This window comes from Apis dorsata, unplaced genomic scaffold (assembly GCF_000469605.1).
Source record: "Apis dorsata unplaced genomic scaffold, Apis dorsata 1.3 scaffold_324, whole genome shotgun sequence".
In the NCBI taxonomy this organism is placed as follows: Eukaryota; Metazoa; Arthropoda; class Insecta; order Hymenoptera; family Apidae; genus Apis; species Apis dorsata.
The window spans coordinates 19,478-39,195 of NW_006263592.1; the positions used below are offsets into that span (position 1 = coordinate 19,478).

Sequence of the window (19,718 nt, forward strand, 5' to 3'; positions counted from 1 at the left end):
TAATAATATAAATATACATTTAAAATTTATTTCTATTAAAAATTAAAATTTAGTGTAAATGTTACTTTAAGAAATTGATTCAAAAACACTTATTTTTGCTATTAATAAATTTATTGTTATTAAAGAATAATTTTTAAAATATTTAATTGTAAATATTAATCATATGAACATTGATAATTAAATTTTCAGTAAAATTTTTATATTATTTTTAAAATAACTATCATAAAATAATTTAAATAATATAAATTAGAAAGTTATGTTTTATATGTCTATAAAAAATATTTAAAAAATTTATAATGAAATAGAATAATAAAAAATGCATCGTAAATATAATGCACTATCAGTATTTTGAATTAAGTATATTAAAATCATTTAAAATATACACTTATCTATGCATTTATTATAATAATAATTTATATTAATATTGTATTTATAATACTCTTGTGTTAATGCATATTTATAACAATATTAAAATAAAAATTATTTTTTAATATATATACATATTTGTTTTTATGATATAAATTATAATTATATAGCTATATTAATGTTCACAGATTTAGATTTATTAATTATGTTTTTGGCTAAATGAAATATTTTGAATATGAAAAAAAAACATGCATTCCAAAGATCAAAAGAACATAATATCAAGGAACTCTCAATTGTTCCTTTATTTTTTTAGACATTCAATCGTGGTGGGAGGTGCCAAGTATAGCACACTTCTGCTCATTATTTAGGGCTGCCTTCAATCTTCTGGACTTTGATATTGAGGTACCTACCTAAATGTTGACTGTTACGAGTAGGCATTGTACATGAAATTTGTTAGTATATTGCTTTAGCTTTCAGGAAATTAAATACATCACGCTTCAGCTTTATGTTTTTAAAAATATTTTTTATCATGGTTGCACTAATTTTTTTTTATAATTATATATATTAATTATATATTATTATAGGATCTCGAAGAAGCTTTATTAACGGATGGTGGAACTGAAGGACGTTTAGTACAGGAATTAATAGTCAGGTTACTTGAAGGTTGTTTACCAAATGATACTCGCAATGACATCTCTACTTTTAATTATCAAATGTTTCTTCGTAGACTTTTTCGAAAGAAATGTCAGGTAAATTAGTTTTTTTATTTTTATATCTTCAATTATATATTAAAAATTATATCTAATTTTATCCATGTATCATTAAAACAAAATTTTATTTCATATTATATTCTAGGAATACAAATGTGAGAATCCTTTTAATACAGATGTAGATTTTGAATTATTACCTCTTCGTCAAAAAGTAGAAATCTTACGTGCTCTTTGTGACTTCAGGCTTGACGCTGAAGACGTGGTATGTGTTTAAAAAATGAATTGGTTTAGAAATTTTGTTTATAAAGTTGACATAGTATACTAATATTTTCGTTTGTAAATTTTAGGAGCAATCATTAAATAATTTGGACTCGGATAGTCTGCGAGTCGAACCTTTAGGACATGATCGTAAGAATTCTGCCTATTGGTACTTTTACGGCACTCGATTATATAGGGAGGACTACATTGATACTTCTAACAGCATCTCACACAAACAGAAAAGTAAACCTAGGGATAAAAAACGTAAAAGACGACGAAGCAGAGTGGCGAAGGAGGAAGAGGAAGAGGAGGAGAAGAAGGAAGACAGTTTAATACACAGAGAAGGAAAAGAAAGTGTTTGGCAGGTTGTCTGCTTTACTCAGCAGGATTGGAGTCGTCTAGTTGAAAAATTTCGTGATTCGGTAATTGTCCTATTAAACGAATTAATTATTTTATTCCTTAGATTCTGCTAACGATGTTATTATAATACTTAGGAGTACGATACCGAACGTAAACTTTACCGTACTCTATCCGAGGATTTCATGCCCGAAATCCCTAAACTTTTTGATTTAAAAGAAAAACAACAAAGACGCAAATTGTTACAACGTAATAGTTCACGTGTACTTCGAAGTCACGAACCTACGACACAGATGGAAACAGTCATGGTTAGATCGAAGATCAAAACTAAAACAAACAAAGGGAGTAAAAAGGGGACACAAAATTCAAAGAACGTTTATGTTAAAGAGGATACACCTCCGCCTTTACCTTCTCCGCCAGTTCAAAAGAAAGGACGGCAAACTAATAATTCGTTGGCTTCAGCTGTTGGTCAGATTGTGATTCATACCAGGGATGAAGTGGAGGGATTAGAAAAAAAGAAAGGGATTGGCAGCAATAGTGATGGACATTATGTATCTTCTAATTATGGATATAAGTATGGTTACTCATTTGGAATTGAAGAAGAAGAACGTCGCGTTGGAATGCACAAAGTTCTTGAAAGTCTTAAAGATCATGTTGATGCTTGGCCATTTATTGATCCTGTGGATGAAGAATATGCCCCAAGGTATTACAATTATATATATTATTATATTATTATATTTTAAACTCGAAACTGATATTATTGTTATTATTATTTTATATAGATACTATAGCGTGGTACGAAAACCTATGGATCTTAGTACAATGGAAGAAAAACTTGAAAATAGTTTATATAAAAGTCTAAGTGAATTCAAACGTGATTTTCGACTGATAGTAGATAATTGTAGGCAATATAATGGTTCTGATAATGGTTAGTATTTTTTATTTTCAAAAAAATATATTATATATTGTTAATAATATATTATTTTCAAACTTATATATTTTTCTTTTTATTCTAGAGTATACAGAAATGGCATTTAATCTTAAGGAAGCATTTGATAAAGCAGTAAATCGTTATTTGGAATCGGAAACATCTAGCGATGAGGATCCCTCATCGCCGAAATCATTTCTTGCTACTCCGGCATCTCCCTCGTGTCCTTCTCGTGTTTCATCGCCTCATCAAAATAGAAAACGTTCGAAAAAATCTACGAAAAAATCAAAATCATATAAATCTGAAAGTAAAGGAAAATCCAAAACAAATGATAAAAATGATGAAGAAGAAAAACGAGGAAAAAATTATAAGCTTCCAAAGAAAAAGAGAGGAAAGAAAAAGAACAAAAGAGCAAAAGACGAAGAATCTGTAAATGAAGAAGAGCAGGAAGAACAAGAGAGCGAAGATGCAATGTCTGAATCAAGTATTATAACATCAAAAAGAAGAAAACATGCTGATGGGAATAATTTATTATTAAAAACCAAAAAGCTAACATCCAAAGAATCAGAAGAGCTTAAGAAGATAGATAAAAAAATTAGTAAAGAACGTCATCAACAAAAAAAAGAAATGGAAAATGTGCGGCCGATAAAAGAATCAAAAGAAAATAAGAAGAGAAAGGAAGATTTCGAAGAAGATTATGAACCCCTAGTCGTTGCAAAAAGTAAAAGTAGAAAGATCGAAAAGAAGGAACTGGAGGATACCGAAATATTTACAGATAATGCGAAGAAGAATAAAATGAAAAAAACCGAATCTCTTGAAGACGAAACAGTACCGGAAAAAGAAGAGAAAACACAGCATGTTAAGGTCAAAAAAAATCGGAAAAAGGATAAAACGGGGTTAAAAATATTAAAATCTGATGAGAAGTCTGAGAAAAGTCGAGTTAAAGATAAAGAGAAAAAATCAAAACAAAAAAATGATGAACTTAAAAATGGAGAAATATCAAGTGAAATAGATTCCAAAGACATAGATCTAGAAAGTGATATAGATTCGAAAGAAACGCATACATCTAAGAAGATTTCCGCATTTATAGGTGATAAAGACATAGAATCATTGGATGGTTTAAAAGATAAAATAAGTGAGAGACGGCGAGAAGAAAAATTGAAAAATGAGAAAGAGAAACAAAAGAAAACTGGGAAGAATGATCTTCACAATATGTATTCAAAAAAAGTGCCTTCAAATGGTAGTACCTTTCACGACAGCGATAAAGCCAGCGTAAAACGACCAAAGTTTAAAAAAGGAATAAAAGAAGAAAAAGTTCCTACCGAAGATTCCCTCACAACTCATGACCAAGAAATCACCGAGAAAAAAGTAAAAGTATCTCAATCAAAGCATACCAAAGGATTTGGAAAAGAAGAAAGCTCCATGCAAGCCTTGAATCAAGCAACAGAACAAACACTTCATGTAAGAATATTTTATGTTTCACGTTTAAATAATTGTATAAGTTATTATATAATATTTTATACATAACTATATTTTATTTTATTTTACTTTTATCTTCAAATAGGATATCAACAAATGGCTTGATGACGCACCAAGACTCTCTGAATTTTCTTCAGGAAGCGATTCACCAATATTTCATTCTTCGTCCGTTGAATCTGGCCGATCAGGTCCAAAAGTAGAAGCACCTAGGAAACGACCAAGTTCTATTAAAATTTTTGGTCCTCATGGACCTACCAGACCAAAAAAAATTCAACGTACAATAGATCGTTTACAACCTGGAAAAAGTAAGGGAAATTTACTTTTAAAAAAACCATTAAATTTACCTAATGTTAATACCACCGAAACAGCGGTGCAGTTGACCAGCGATAATGATCAAACGAATAAGAATACAGATGAAGAACCGAAACTTAGTTTAGGAACAGTTTTGAAAAATGTAGATTCCATACAGTTAATTTGTAAGAGTTTAGTTTCCTCGCCCAATCCCAATTTTTCAAATGACGATGAAGAAGAAGATCACAATACTCTTCCTGCAATCCCAGTGTCTAGTCTAAAAGAAGAAAACACATCAGGAATAACAACGACGCAAACAACTACGGTCGTAGAAGAATCTAAAGATAATCAGTCTAATGTAAAGGACACGCAGAAACCCAAAGCAGCGACACCAAATTTGAGTGCTTGGTTCAAAGCGTTCGGAGCGCCAAAGTTAAAAAAGAAAGATGAAGAATCAGAGGATGGTATAACAAAGAAGGATGGTGAATTGCAGGAAGTGTTTTGTGGTAGACAAAGAAGAATGAGTACTGGTGGTAGTAGTGTAAGTGAATCTGTTTCGAGTTTTTCCCAAGAGTCACCCCCTGGACGTTCAGGTCGATCTCCACAAGGACAACCTATAATGGCTTCGATTGAGCCGCAAATTAGAGGAGCTGGATTCTATCAGGACGCTTTATCGACAGGAAGTAGCCCTTACAATAGTCCTTATTATGCCACACCACCAAGATACAGTGCTCAATTACCTCCCACTCCATCACCACAAAATCACCCTTTATCTCCAGCTTATCCATCATCATCATATGAACAAGCGCCTCTGTACCAAATACCTGCCCAACAATCGCATCAAACGTTCCAGAAATCACCTCAGGAAAATTCTAGGGAAATGTATCATCAATTGTCACCCACATTTCCTCAACGATCGCCGCAAACTAATTTCTCTCAGAATTCTACACAAAACGAAGCATACAATCAACAATTGTCTTCTAATCAAAATCAATCTCCAGTTTATTCACAGCATTCACCACAGCCTATACAACAAGTATATCCACAGCCTTCCCCTCAGCCACCACCATCAAATTATTCACAACCATCTCCTCAACAACCTTCCACTCCCAAATATTCACAAGTTTCTCCGCAACAAAACGCCGCCAATTATTCACAACCATCTCCGCAATCTGCCACTTATTCTCAATCTTCGCCTCAACAACCACACTCACCATATTCTCAAGCTTCTCCTCAAGCACCGCCAAATTATTCTCAATCCTCACCACAACAACAACATTCTCCATATGCACAATCTCCGCAACAGTCATCCGGATATTCTCAATTGTCTCCTCAACCACCATCAAATTATTCTCAACAATCACCACAACCACCTACGAATTATTCTCAAACATCGCCTCAACCACCTTCCAATTATTCTCAAGCTTCACCTCAACCACCTTCCAATTATTCTCAANTCACCTCAACCACCTTCCAATTATTCTCAAGCTTCACCTCAACCACCTTCCAATTATTCTCAATCGTCACCTCAACCACCTTCTAGTTATTCTCAACCATCACCTCAACCACCTTCCAATTACTCTCAACCATCACCTCAACCGCCTTCCAATTATTCTCAATCATCACCACAACCTCCTTCCAATTATACTCAATCGTCACCACAACCACCTTCCAATTATTCTCAACCATCACCTCAACCACCTTCAAATTATTCCCAGCCATCGCCTCAACCTCCTCCTGTGTATCCTCAACAATCTCAATCTTCAAACTTTTCACATCCATCGTCTCAGACGCATTCTTCCAATTATGCGCAATCTTCGCCTCAATCACTCACAGCGGGTTACTCTCAATCATCTCCTCAACCGCGAAATTATTCCCAACCATCGCCTCAACAAATTCAAACGTTTCCTCAACATTCTCCGCAAGCACCGCCCTCATATTCTCAACCTTCTCCGCAAAATGCATCTTATTCTCAATCATCTCCTCAACAAGCAGTTAAATATTCTCAGCCTTCTCCTCAACAATCTACCAATTACTCGCACTCGATACACTCACCTCAAAAATCACAGAATTATTCTCAGATGTCCCCTCAGCAAGCACCGCCAAGCAATTATTCTCAACCTTCACCATCACCTCAGCAATCTCGTAACTACTCACAACCATCTCCATCTCCTCAACAGTCCCGTAACTATTCTCAGCCATCACCATCTTCTCAGCAATCGCACAATTATTCTCAACCAGCGCCGTCGCCTCAACAAACTCATACTTATTCCCAACCATCACCCCAACAGAAATCCATGTGCGCATCACAGACGTCGCAATCTTCACAACAGCCTTCAAGTTATTCACAGCCGTCTCCGCAGCAAAGTACAAATTACAGTTTACCGCAATCACACTCTAAAAGCGCAGAAGAATATCCGCAAACTGCCTCGACACCTTCGAATTACTCCCATGGATACAAGCAGAATCATCCTTATATTCAATCATCACCAGCATCATCGACGTTAAATGAAGCAGAGCATCGAACGGATTATTTAAAATCTAGCACCACTGAAAAGTCATCGAACATAGAACAACAAAGAAATTTTACCGTATCTTCGGAAGCTGCATCATTGAATTTGAATACAAATCATCAGATCTATCAATCGCCAAATCAATATCCGCCAACATTTGGAAATAATTATCCTAACATCGATCTTCAGAGATCTGTTTCAAGGCATGGTGGTCAGGAACAGTCGCAGCAATCATCTCAGGAACGGCCCAGTTTCACCGACCTCAGCAATTCTCTAAATGTTCAAAAATATACTCAGCAACGATCAACTCAAGATCAATCGCAAATCTTAGCATTCCAGCAAAATTTGACACCACACGAATCTCTTTACCCTAGTGGTTTCCAATCATCTGGTTATGGTCCGATGTCGAATTCCAGACCGGTGTATCCTAGTCCACATTATTTCGATGCTAATTCGAAAGCTGTCGCCAACAGCGGAACAGCGAATAGTTCGACCAGTAATTTGGCTCCTGTAAAGAAACGTATTTATAATGAATCGTCCACAGATTCATCTCGTGGTTTGGCGCAGGAGACCGCAGCAAGAACAACAGGTCAAGAGCAATTCGGATTCGATCCTATAATGGCATTGCCGCAACCAGATGCAGTTTCAGCTAGTCAATTTGACACTGCATTCGTCGGGAACTTGGCTGATTCCGTAGCAACAAATCCAGCATATGCTCGTCTAGGTCTAGGTTTGGTAGGTCGTACAGGTAAAGAGCAACAACAATTATTGAACATTCCTCGACCACCGCCAACGAAACCGGAACATTTAACGTACGCGCGTAATCCAACTTCTGGCGCCACAGAACTAGATTTAAATTTACTTCAAAGTTTGCAGACAGCAGCCGCGAAGAATACGCAAGGTATTCTATCGATGTCATCATCTCGTAGGAGTGGAGAGTCGTCTGTTAGTTCCACATCCACGCCTGTGAAAACGAAGAAAAGTAGGAAGAGTAAACAACAACAAGAACAGCAAAACACGAGCGTTTCAGTGGTTAGTACAGAGCCACAATCTGGTACAGGAATACCTGGTTTTCCACAATATACGGGAACATCCGCGGATTCTATAGGTCTGAAGAACACCACTATGGTCCCACCAACTGGGAGTGCCTTCAATTTTGCTGCGTCAACTAGCACCACAACTAGTTCACCTTTCTACGATAAAGACGCATCAGCAGCCGCAGCGGCATTTGCATTTTTGGATGAATTTCGAAATCCAAATAGTTATTACAGTATGGCGCTCAGGCAGCAACAACAGCAGCAGCAACAACAAGTTCCACCGGTCACGGATGCTACGCAGCAAGCTTGCAACAAACTTAGCAATCAACCGCCGAGAAACTATCCGCCTCATCCTTTCCTTCATTCCGCTCAAAGACCAGCAGCTTATGGACCTCCAGTGTCGGCTTACGTCACGCCGCATGGCCCAAATTTAACGATGGATCCAACTGCTTATCAACAATACATTCATTCCTTGTATGCACTTCAACCGCCGCCCCATCATCATCGACCGTCCTGGCTTTAGCCGTTAAAATCTTTGTAATGGCTGTTTCGGAACATTTGTATGTGACATTTCGGTGGATGCATTATTTCTTTAAAAATTTGAATGAATGAATATTTAAAACGAGAGATATTGTTAATATAGTAGCTTTCTTTTTTTATCTAATTGAATTATATTAATCTTAAAATAATGTTTTGTTTGTTCTCTTAATGAGATGCAAAAGAAAATTTTATCAAAATATTATATAAAATGCGATTGTAAATATTATTCTATTTAATCTCGTCTCGCGCTGTGCAACAATAATAAAAATTTTCTTCCTTGGAGATAAAAAAAGAAAAAGGAACGGTACCGATGTTTTTCTGGTTTAATTGATAAGGACAAGGGTTTTCAAAATATATTACGGGATCATGGATTCTTTTTAATTTTTTTATATGACTCAATTCATTTATCTTTTGTTAATGGACGCGATATAGTTTTCCAGACATTTATTTTCTTTTTATTAATTTTTTAATTTCTTTTTATTATTATTATTTTTGTTTGTTTGTTTGGCTTTTTTTTTTTGACGAAAAATTTCGGTACTGTATTTATAAGGATGGAAGAATATTTTGATTATTTCTTGAGATTGTTAATACATTAAACTCATAATGTCAAACAGTAAAAAATATACGATCAAGAAATTTTGATCGTTTATTTTTTCTATTTTTTTTCTTTTTTTCTTTTTGTAAATATTTTACTTATTGACTTACAAATAACGAATTTTTAAAGCTCTCTCTGAAATCAAAATGGTTTTTCCACCGACTTGTCTTCCCCATTTTCGCATTTGTTTCCTTTTTTTATCAAAAAATACGAATATGAATCTTTGACATTTTTACACGATATATTAGAAACAAAGTTTACCTTTAATAAGGTAATCTATTATGTAGTTATATGTATATAAAGAATAAGCCTACTTTATGTAGGAATTTTTGATAGTTTTTTCTAATGACTAGTCGACAACTTAGATATAAGTTCAGTCGCTAGTGCCGGAAGTAACCTTCTATCAAAAGTTCCTCTATCTATTGCGCTCTTAAAAATGTCCTTTTTTCTCTATCTATCAAGACATGATTTATGTAACTTTTTTTTAAGATAAAAAAGATAATGATTCGTTTACGTAATATACGTAATTGTTTTATCTGTGGAAAATATGTTGCTTCCCTTTTTTTTGTATTCAAAAGCTGCTAGACATTCAAAAAAATCTATGTAACTTTTAATTTTCAAAAGAATTTTTGTATGATATGGAGCGCACTGTTGCTGGTGTATCTTATGTAGAGTTAGATAGATTCGTTAGTGCGTAAGTTAGAAATTTGTTTCTTTGTATATAAAATTACATATCCTTCATAGACAATGTGCTCGATGTAAAGAAAGATCTGCAAGGTCAAAGGACATTGTAGAATCGTCCGCGAAGATTAAAAGAAATAAACAACGGGAAATTATAGGATATAGCAAGAATGGAAGATGTATGTACATCGTGTGTATATGCGCTAGTATGAATGTGCGTCGTATCTCATGAATGACAAAATAAAGTGTAATATGTACACCGCAATCATACATTAACCCACCTTATTGCTGAAAAAATAAAAAAGGAAGCGCGGTATATTAAAACTTATAAATATATACATATATATTGTAAATGTATATTGTAAATGTATCGATGAGACAGATTAAAGCACAGTTTGTTACAAACTTGTGTTCGATATTTGAATATAATGAATATAATTTATCTATTTCTTTATTTAATTTTTGTTATAATTTTTTTTTATAAAGTTAAGATATTTATTTAAATTATAACAGATAATATTTTTATTATAGAAAATTTATAATTTAAAAAAGTGATAAATTATTAACATGCAATATCTTCTTATTTAATATATTTATATATTATGCTACAGAAAAGGAATAGGATAAGATATTTTGTAACATTTTAGACATTTTATGTTACTTTTTACAATTTAAAATGATGAGCTTAGAAATTACATTCAATTTAATGATAATGTATGATTTAATTATAATTCCTCTCGTTCTCTAAATAGCGTTGCTATCTAATTTCGTTCTAAATTGATAATGTCGCATGTGACATATTTAATTACAATTCTTCTTAGCAATTAACCATAGCGCTGTTATCTAATTCCATTTTGAATCGATAATGATGCATATAACATGAAAATACTAAAAAAAAAAAACAGATGGCCCAAAGGCAAATTCTTAAAACATGCATCGCATGTCATGTCTATTCTGTATTTCTTTTATGATCTATATTGTATTTCATCTGTATATGTTGTATGATATCTTTCTACCACAAATTAATAAATATAGTTATATCTAATCTATTCAATTATTTTAATAAAAATTTTCAATTCAGTGAAGTGTTAATTTTAATAAGAATTTGATAATCTGATGTGATCAATATTGTTGCAAATATTATTACATACATATTGTTATCGAAATCTATAATTCCTTATTGATTAATATTATAAAAAATGTGCATTAGAAATATTAGAAAAAAACTAATTGTAATTTGCAAAAATTTTTGGAACTAAATTGCACCAAATTTATAATATATAATCATGATCATAATTATAAAAAATTTAATATAATATCACAATAATATACGAGGAATCTGAATATAATATCTATAAGTTTCTATTCAATGATATCTATATTTTATGATTCAGATAAAAAAAAATTGCACATTCAGCAAGTGGGATTCGTATTTTTAATAAAAAGTAGCTTAATAAAGTATTTCTGAACAAAGTACATATTTAGATTATTCATGAGATAATGTAAAAAATTTTTATTATAAATATATTTACAAAGCTTTATATTATTATTATTATTAGTTTTAAATTGGTGTTAATTAATAATAATTAATTATATTAATTCGTTTTATTTATTTAAAGAAATATAAAAATTAAAATAATTTTTTAAAAATATATATTATTTGCAGGTGATAATTTATACTTATTTTTAATTTATGACAATTCTAAAATGTTTGAAAATATAAATAATAGATTGCTACCAATAAAAGCACATTATTTTTTATTTAATGCAGGTAATATTATATTAATTCATTTTATTAAAATTTAAATATTGAATATTTTATAAAATATTATAAAAAATTATATTTTTTATCTTTTAGCTACTGGACCAATAGTACCATTCTTACCAACAATAGCAAAACAATTAGGATTTTCTGGCTTTTTAGTAGGCACAATATATACAATATTACCAATTTCTGGTTTAATAGCAAAACCTTTATTTGGAGCATTGGCTGACAAATTTAAAATTCATAAAATATTATTTTTAATATTTCAAGTTATAGTTGCAATAGCTCTTTTCACAATATATTTTATACCTGAAATAAATAATAAAGCAAATGTTTATCTTACTTGTAATGGTGAAGCAACTTTGGAAATGTGTTCAAAGCATGGATTTTCTGATAAAATTATACAAGATGTAATAACAGAGCTTCACTTAAATAAATCGTGTCAGGTATAATATTTTTATAATTTATTTATATATTATTTCATATAATATATTTTAATCTTTATATATATAATTATAATAATATTATTTTGTATGATATTTTTTTAGGTATCTTGTAAAGCCACGAAAGAAATTTATTTAGAAATCTGTTCATATTGGAAAGTATCTCATTTTTGTGAATTGGAAAATTCAAGTACTATTTTGGATACAGATACATTTAATTTTACTTTAACATTTGATATATTTCATGATTTCTATGTAAGATATTTTGAAAATAATTTTTTATAATTGTTTATTTAGAAATATTCTTTATTAAATTCTTTATTTTACAGATAAATAATTGTATGTATATACGTATTTTTACTGCTAAATTCTCAGATGGTGCAATATACAAACCAGCTTGTAAACATCATGTGAGAACATCATGTATAGCTACATGTTACGATAATCCAATCTTTAATCAACTATTGTATGAAATTGATGTTTCTGAGAATTCTACACAGAATTCAACATACCAATTTTATTCATTTTTATGGGCAACTGTAATAAGTTGGATTGGAATGGCAGTTGTAGTTAGCATTACAGATGCTATATGTTTTAATCTTCTTGGTTAGTAGCATATATGTTATATTTATTATTAAATATTTAATTTTTTTTTTATAATTGTATATTATAGGAAATGAAAGAAGAAATGAATATGGAAAACAAAAAATGTGGGGTAGTATTGGTTTTGGTATTTTTGGAGTAAGCGCAGGATATCTTGTAGATATATTTAGTGCAGGAAAGCTTCAAAAAGATTATACTTGTATATTTTATATTATGTTGATCATTATGATTTTTGATATTATTATATCTACAACTTTAAGAAAGGTACAGTTTTTTAATATATATGATGTTAAGAATAGGTAGAAGTTTAGATAGTACAGAAGTTTGATACTTCTTACTTATCAAAAGAATAAAAAATTGGCAGGTAATGGGAGAAAGCAGTATCATTACAGAAAAGTCCAGAATACTCTGAGGATGAACCTTCAATATTATTGGAACTATTCACCATTCTTAGAGAAGGCAATGTTTTGGCATTTGGATGGTGGTGTATAGGAACTGGAATGTGTACTAGTGTAGTGTGGAATTTTCTATTTTGGTATACCGAAGACCTAGCAAACTCTAGTTTTCAAATAACACATCTGAAAACTTTACAAGGCCTTTTGACTGGTGTACAGTGTTTTTTAGGAGAACTACCATTTAATTTCATCTCAGGAAATGTACTACGAAAATTAGGTCATGTAAATGTCATGAGTTTAGTTTTACTGATTTATGCAATTAGGTAAGTAATAAAATTTCTTTTAAATATTTCTAAATTTCTTTCTATTATTTGATTCATAATCATATAATTTTTATAGATTTATGGCATATAGTACTGTATCAAATCCATGGTGGTTTTTAATTATTGAAATACTTCATGGACCTACTGTAGGTCTTTGTTGGCCTACAATGGTATCATATGGTGATAAAATAACGCCATCTGGTACTAAAGCTACTATACAAGGATTTATTGGTGCTATATTTGAAGGAATTGGTTAGTAATATTAAATTAAAAAAAAAGTTAACTAATTGTAACTTAATTCATAAATAATCATTTTAATTATTATTTTCAGGAGTATCAAGTGGTAGTTTTATATGTGGATGGTTAATAGATACATATGGAGGTGTTATAACATTAAGGGTATTTTCAGTAGGTGCATTACTATGGTTACTTTGTTTCTGGCTCATTCAACTGTTATTACGAAAACTTAAGATATCACCGATACATACAGGTCATAATCGTGAGTAACGATTATGTGAATATATAAGTAATACTAACCAAAATAATTTTTGATATTTAAAGGAATCTTTTTTAATTGAAGAAAAATATTTTTTCTTTGTTAATTTTTTCCAGATTTGGCGAATTATGCTAATCCAGATGATGCAATTCTTATGACTATGAGTCGCGAATTACAAACTTATTAATAAAAGAAAAATGGCAGTGTTTTTTATTATAGAAATTTGATATATTCATTGTTTGTTTACTTAAATATGATTTTAATTGAATAAGTAAAAAACATATTTTTCGCATTATCGGATATTTTATGTTTTAACATATTCGTGACTCATTTTTATAGGCAAATATTAATTATTCAGTATTATGTATGGTAGTTATAAAAATCTTATTATGCTCTATAATATATACACTTTTTTTTAGATTGAAGTAATTTTTTCTTAATTCATTGAAGAAATTCATATATAAAAATGATGAATAAAATATATCTTAATAAAGGGAAGTAATACAAGGATGTGTTTAATAGTTGAGACATACAAAATTGCTCACAAAATATCTCAACCATTTATTCATTGTGAATTCATTTTTTAAGAGTGAAATTATATATATCATGCTAGTAATTTTATTAATTACCAGTATATTTTCAATTATTTATCGAAATCACGCGATAATAATATTTTTATGAATTCTGCATAATATGTCGATAAAAAGCTACAAATAACTTTCTTCTGATTTAATATCACGTCACTGGATAACAGTTGTACACGTGCAAAAAAGAATAACTGCATGCGAAAAGATATCAGATTTGCGTAGCGTTAGTCTTGTTTAGGATTCCGATTTTGACGAGATGGTGATGTAGCCTGGCTTGGCACAGGTTCGACAATAGCTTGAAGATTAGGAATTTCGCCTGCGGTATCACAGCAGTCATTCATTATTATTCCAGTACTTGAATGAATAAAGGCAAGACTTCCCTCACTAGAAGAAGCTAAACTAGCTGACAATGGAGGTGATCTTTCTTTAGGTGATGCTGAAGATGCTAAATTGTTTACAGTAGTATTACTGCAAGTTGCTGATTCTAGTGTTCCATGAAATTCAAGTATACGGCTTTCAAGAAGAAGATTGATTTCAGCTTGTGCTTTATATTTTGATTCAACAGCTTCCAATTCGGCTTCATGTTGATCTTTTGTTTCTTGTAAAAGTCGTTGAAGTTCTACAAGTTGCGCTTCTTTTCGCGCTTCTTTATTTTCTAGTTCACTTAAACGTATTTTCAAAGCTTCTACAAAAGATGTTCGCGATTCCAATTGTCGTCGTAAATCTATTATAATATCATTGAGTATTTTATATTAGTTATTTATAATACATTTCTAAAATTAATTTTAAGTAATTGAAATTTACTTACTAGTTAATTCTTCTGAATATGATTTTTGTATTTGTATTATTTCTTGCTTTGTCATTGGTGAAGGACCACTTGTACTTTCTTGTAATTTTACTTGTGCCTATAGATATACAAAAATAAACTTGATATTATGTAAAAATGTATAAAATTTTTAAAAATATTACCTCTCTAAGTAGAAGAAATTTTTTCTGAATAATATCAAGATTACGTTCTAATTCTTTACTACGATTTGCAGCTTTTAAAGCTACTCTTAGTTGATGACCTGCATCGAACAGAGAAGCCTCCGTAGAACGAATTTGCCGTTCATAGTCTGCTACTTTTTTTTGTTCATTTTTTAATTCAAGTTCAACAGATTCAAGACGATCTTTTACTATCTGATTTTGTCGTTGTTCTTCAATACACTGTATGTTATTAATTATATTATTATACAAATTTTTTTTAATAATAAAATCGATAAAATTAATAGAATTTTCATTGATTTTACCTTAGTTTGCCAGTGATGTAATGCATCTTTATATTGATCTTCAGTTTGGCAAGCTTCTTTTTTATTACGCTCTAATTCAATTTTTAAGCTTTCTACTTCTTTTTCCATTATTTTCAAACGATCAGTCTACGTGATAAGAATTTTGTATTTAACAATAATTAATTAAAAATGATATCAAATCTTATTTTGAATAAATAATTCCAACTGACCAAAGCATAATTGTGTTCTTCTAATGCACGTGAATCCCTCAGTTTACCAAGAAGTCTTCGATTACGTTCAGCGTGAACTTCTCTACGCTGCCGTTCAAATTGAAGTTGCATTTGCATAAGCTGTAATAACTGATTTGCACATTCAATATCAAATACATCTTCTTCTCCTATCTCATCTTCTCCATCATTTTCTTTTTTTTGTTTCTGTTTAATTGCATTAGTCCCTTTGAAGAAAAATATTTTATAAAATTTCTATTGACTAAAAATAAAATTTGTTTTATTGAATTTTATTTTATATTATTCATTTTGTCACCATAATAATTACCAGAATGCGTACAAGCTTCGACATATCGATCAAGCATTGCAGTTGGTGACAATCTAAGTTCTGTATCTTGAGATGAATGCTTTTGTAAATTCATTTCATTTTTTTGATCCAGAATTCCTAACAATAAATATTCATACGGAAGCAAATCGAAAGTTTGTGTTCCCGTTTCTTCTAATTTTTTTGTCGCTATTATTTTCATTATATCTCGTTTATCATCAATAATTTGTTTTTGAACTTTGATATCGGGACAAGATTTGCTTTTTCTAATCTGTAAATATATATTTTTATCATACTGAAATTTTTTTTTTGCTTTGCAAAAAATATTAAATAATATTAAATATAAATATACTGATTATTAAATTTAAATACTGATAAAAATATCTCACTTTAAAAAGAGAATTCAAATTTAAATGTGTTGAAATTTGACTTGTTTGAGAATACAAACGAAGATGATAAACTTTTTGAGACAAATCTGCAATAGCATTTTGCATTTTTTCATTATGATTTTCTTGTTGTTCAAAATATTTTGAACTTTCCAATTTTCCAGTAGTTTGAGAGCTTACAATTTCTAAAACCTGCACAATAGAATACTGTAGAAACATATATACCAATATTTGTTAATATACAATATTCTTACATACAAAAGTATATAAAATACAGAACCTCTTGATCTTCTTGCCAAGAATCGTTTTTCCCATTCTGTGTATTCATTTCTGAAAATTTTCCATCTTCATCGATGTTAATAGTTGACTTTTGTTGAGCGATAGTTTGTCTATCTGCGATAATTTTACTTAGCTTGTGCGAAAAAAAACCATGTGCATTTCCACTTCCAATTAAAGAGCCAGACACAGACGGATTTAAAGGAATCGGTGTAGATGGTCGTGAATTTGAACCTACTGTACCATTACCAAATGCAGTAAGAGCACGAACTGCGACAGAACCAGTAGGTACTTGCCTCGTTGATAACTTTCGTAAATCCTAAATAATAAAAAGCATAATTTCGATTTATTTTTTGTTGAAAATTCTTAAACATACCTTAACAGGAGTTGTTTCTGGAGTAGCTTCAACTGCGGCTTCTGGTGGAGATGTACCACTTCTATTATTATTAGGTGTTGATGGAGTAGATCGTTGTTCATGAGATGTAACTGGAAACTGAGGACTATGTGGTGGCACTACCATACTTGGTGACCAGAATGTATCATCTTCACCATTACTGATTTCTGATGGTGCTATTCCTCCACTAATGTTTATTGGAGCACACATAGAAGAATAATCTGGAACATATACTGATAGTATAACTACATTCATAATTATATGTATATTTTTTTAATAAAATTTACAAACCTAAAGGTGGCGTAGAACGTGAATTTGTAGTACGAAATACTTCCTCTCGACATTTATCTAACGTAAAACGACCACATTCTGCCATAATATCATGATGCTCCATTTTTTTCCATCTAAAAAATAATGAAATATGCGATAAATATATCTTTTTATAATATAATATAATCTTTTTTCTAAGTTAGGATTTTTTGTAATAAAAAATACCTAGCAGCAGAAATCTCTGTATCCTTAGAAGCAGTAACAAGTAAAGGATGCATACGCACTGAATCTAACATTGGTCTAATTGTATGAGTAAAAGTAGCTAATTGATCTCGTTGAATGTACTGTTGTTTTAAATATGAAATAAAGTTACAAGGATACATAGCATACAATCTGTGAAATAAACTATATAATCCGACCTACAAAAAATTCAAAAAATACTATTTATCTTTTCTTACATTTATAAATAATATTAATTTGTATAAATATACTTACTTGCAAATGTAATAAATATAAATGATTTTTATCTATTGTCCCTGTTATTGTTTTTGAAGTAAAATGCATAGGAGATGAAAATATAGATGATGACTGATGATGATAATAAGAGGCCAATCGACCAAATACTTCAAAAATTTCTGAGAGATATGGCCCTAAAGCAGCAGGTAACATTGGCAATAACATTACTAAGAGTAAAAGTGCACTCATAAGAGATAATGTATCTGCTTCCATCTAAAATTATAAAATTGATTGTTATTCAACAAATTTATTAATTTTTGTTAAAATTTAATTCTACCTTAAGTAACTTAAGTAAATCCCGAAATAAAGTATGACTCGCAAGCTTGTATAACCAAGTTGGCTGACGACGGGCAATATGACCTAATAAAGTAAGAGTTTGAATTCTTTGGCTGCTACTTCCAGATTTAGAAAGAGCTTCTGATAAACGATCTAAAAGATGCTTATCATGTGGATCACGAACACCAGCTAATACTTCAACAGCTCTTAAGGAATTCGTGGACAGATAATAATCGAAAAGACCATTTACCAGCCAATTGTCTTTTGCTGTAAAATTTTAAAAAATCATTAAAAGAAAAACAAAATTATTAAATATCTTTAAATTTATAACCTTACTTACTACACAAAAAAAGTTCATGAAATACTTTTTTAATTTCTTCTACCTCCCCAAGTTTGTTGGATTCCAATAAATTAAACAGATCAACTATGCCTATTGAATTAATATTCATTTTGATAATGCTTAGTATTCCAATATAGACAAATAATATTTATTCTGATCGTTTGATCATATAGTGGAAGTAGAAGTTAATTTATAAAACTTAGTTTTATCCATCTGTCATTTGTTATATAAAATGAGCTTCATTAGAAGCAAAGAAAATCTTTAAATACCTATAATAAAAAAGAATAATATTCAGAAATTAAATTTATTAGATAAAAAAAAAATAAATAAAAAAGATTTTTAACTTCAATTATTACGAACTGTCAATTTCATAAATCGGCACATTAATTCTAATGTTATAATTTTATAATTAAATATATTTTATAAACATAATTTTTAATTTTTTTAATATTACGATTTTTTATCAATTTAAAGAATTTCATATATAATATTTTTTTATTATCAATGAATATTTTATTTTGTATGTATAAAAAAAATTGTCGGTTCGATTCTATGATACTCATAAAAAGGTCATTCAGAACGATGTCTGCAAAATATTTTTTGTAAATGTTGTTTGAACTTTTAAATAAAACATTAAATGTTAATTTTAATTATCAATACATCGACATAAATTAATGAATAAACTTACCCGAAATTCATCGAGTACTTCAAGCAATTTTATGAGTTCTATGGCGACTAGTACACCATCGCAGATATATCATAGACTGGTATGCATTGATGTTGCTACAATACAAGTAGCGCTATAGTCGCTATATTGCTTAACAATTCCATTTACGTTCCAAAAACTATTAAAATTAACATTGATAGCTTCGTTTCTGTTATTTTATAATTATTATAAATAATTATCATAAATAAATTTGCTTATGTTGATATTAGTAAGTAATAATATTACAGAATTTATTCTTATTTTCTCACGCATACACATGCACATATATACACGCATTTATTAGTATAATATAAAAATTATTAGTGAAAATTAAAAAATAATTTTAGTTAAAAAAGTTATAGTAATA

The 19,718-nt window shown here is 30.2% G+C and overlaps 3 protein-coding genes across 5 annotated transcripts in view; 2 read left to right on the forward strand and 1 right to left on the reverse strand.

Annotated features, from left to right (window-relative positions):
- The window catches only part of LOC102673910 (mucin-5AC), a 10,046-nt gene extending 1,581 nt beyond the window's left edge, over nt 1–8,465 (forward strand). The window contains exons 2-10 of the mRNA XM_031511449.1: nt 680–768; nt 951–1,115; nt 1,222–1,338; nt 1,424–1,756; nt 1,829–2,394; nt 2,474–2,619; nt 2,708–4,080; nt 4,184–5,814; nt 5,846–8,465. Coding sequence (XP_031367309.1) covers nt 680–768; nt 951–1,115; nt 1,222–1,338; nt 1,424–1,756; nt 1,829–2,394; nt 2,474–2,619; nt 2,708–4,080; nt 4,184–5,814; nt 5,846–8,462 — 7,037 coding nt within the window. The 3' untranslated portion in view covers nt 8,463–8,465. The remainder of the gene's footprint in view (nt 1–679; nt 769–950; nt 1,116–1,221; nt 1,339–1,423; nt 1,757–1,828; nt 2,395–2,473; nt 2,620–2,707; nt 4,081–4,183; nt 5,815–5,845) is intronic.
- Nucleotides 8,466–11,460: 2,995 nt separating this feature from the next.
- Nucleotides 11,461–14,334, forward strand: LOC102674265 (major facilitator superfamily domain-containing protein 6-like). The gene is made up of 9 exons (XM_006617699.2): nt 11,461–11,526; nt 11,614–11,966; nt 12,069–12,218; nt 12,293–12,569; nt 12,637–12,830; nt 12,959–13,284; nt 13,361–13,536; nt 13,616–13,783; nt 13,897–14,334. The coding sequence occupies exons 1-9, from the start codon at nt 11,463–11,465 to the stop codon at nt 13,965–13,967; spliced, it is 1,779 nt and encodes a 592-aa protein (XP_006617762.1). The 5' UTR covers nt 11,461–11,462; the 3' UTR covers nt 13,968–14,334.
- Nucleotides 14,294–19,482, reverse strand: LOC102674037 (hamartin). 3 transcript variants are annotated; one of them, XM_031511453.1, is made up of 15 exons: nt 19,334–19,481; nt 18,646–18,914; nt 18,307–18,572; nt 18,009–18,242; nt 17,739–17,932; nt 17,535–17,647; nt 17,226–17,464; nt 16,854–17,168; nt 16,577–16,780; nt 16,191–16,458; nt 15,866–16,089; nt 15,657–15,782; nt 15,337–15,573; nt 15,176–15,272; nt 14,294–15,091 (listed from the first exon to the last, which is right to left on the reverse strand). In XM_031511453.1, exons 2-15 carry the CDS (start codon nt 18,752–18,754, stop codon nt 14,592–14,594), a joined length of 3,126 nt encoding a protein of 1,041 aa, XP_031367313.1. In that variant the 5' UTR covers nt 18,755–18,914; nt 19,334–19,481; the 3' UTR covers nt 14,294–14,591. The 3 variants fall into 3 exon arrangements, with proteins under 3 accessions (XP_031367313.1, XP_031367314.1, XP_006617760.1); XM_031511454.1 differs by having other exon boundaries at nt 14,586–15,091; nt 16,203–16,458; nt 19,334–19,482; XM_006617697.2 differs by having other exon boundaries at nt 14,586–15,091; nt 16,577–16,765.
- Nucleotides 19,483–19,718: the final 236 nt, after the last annotated feature.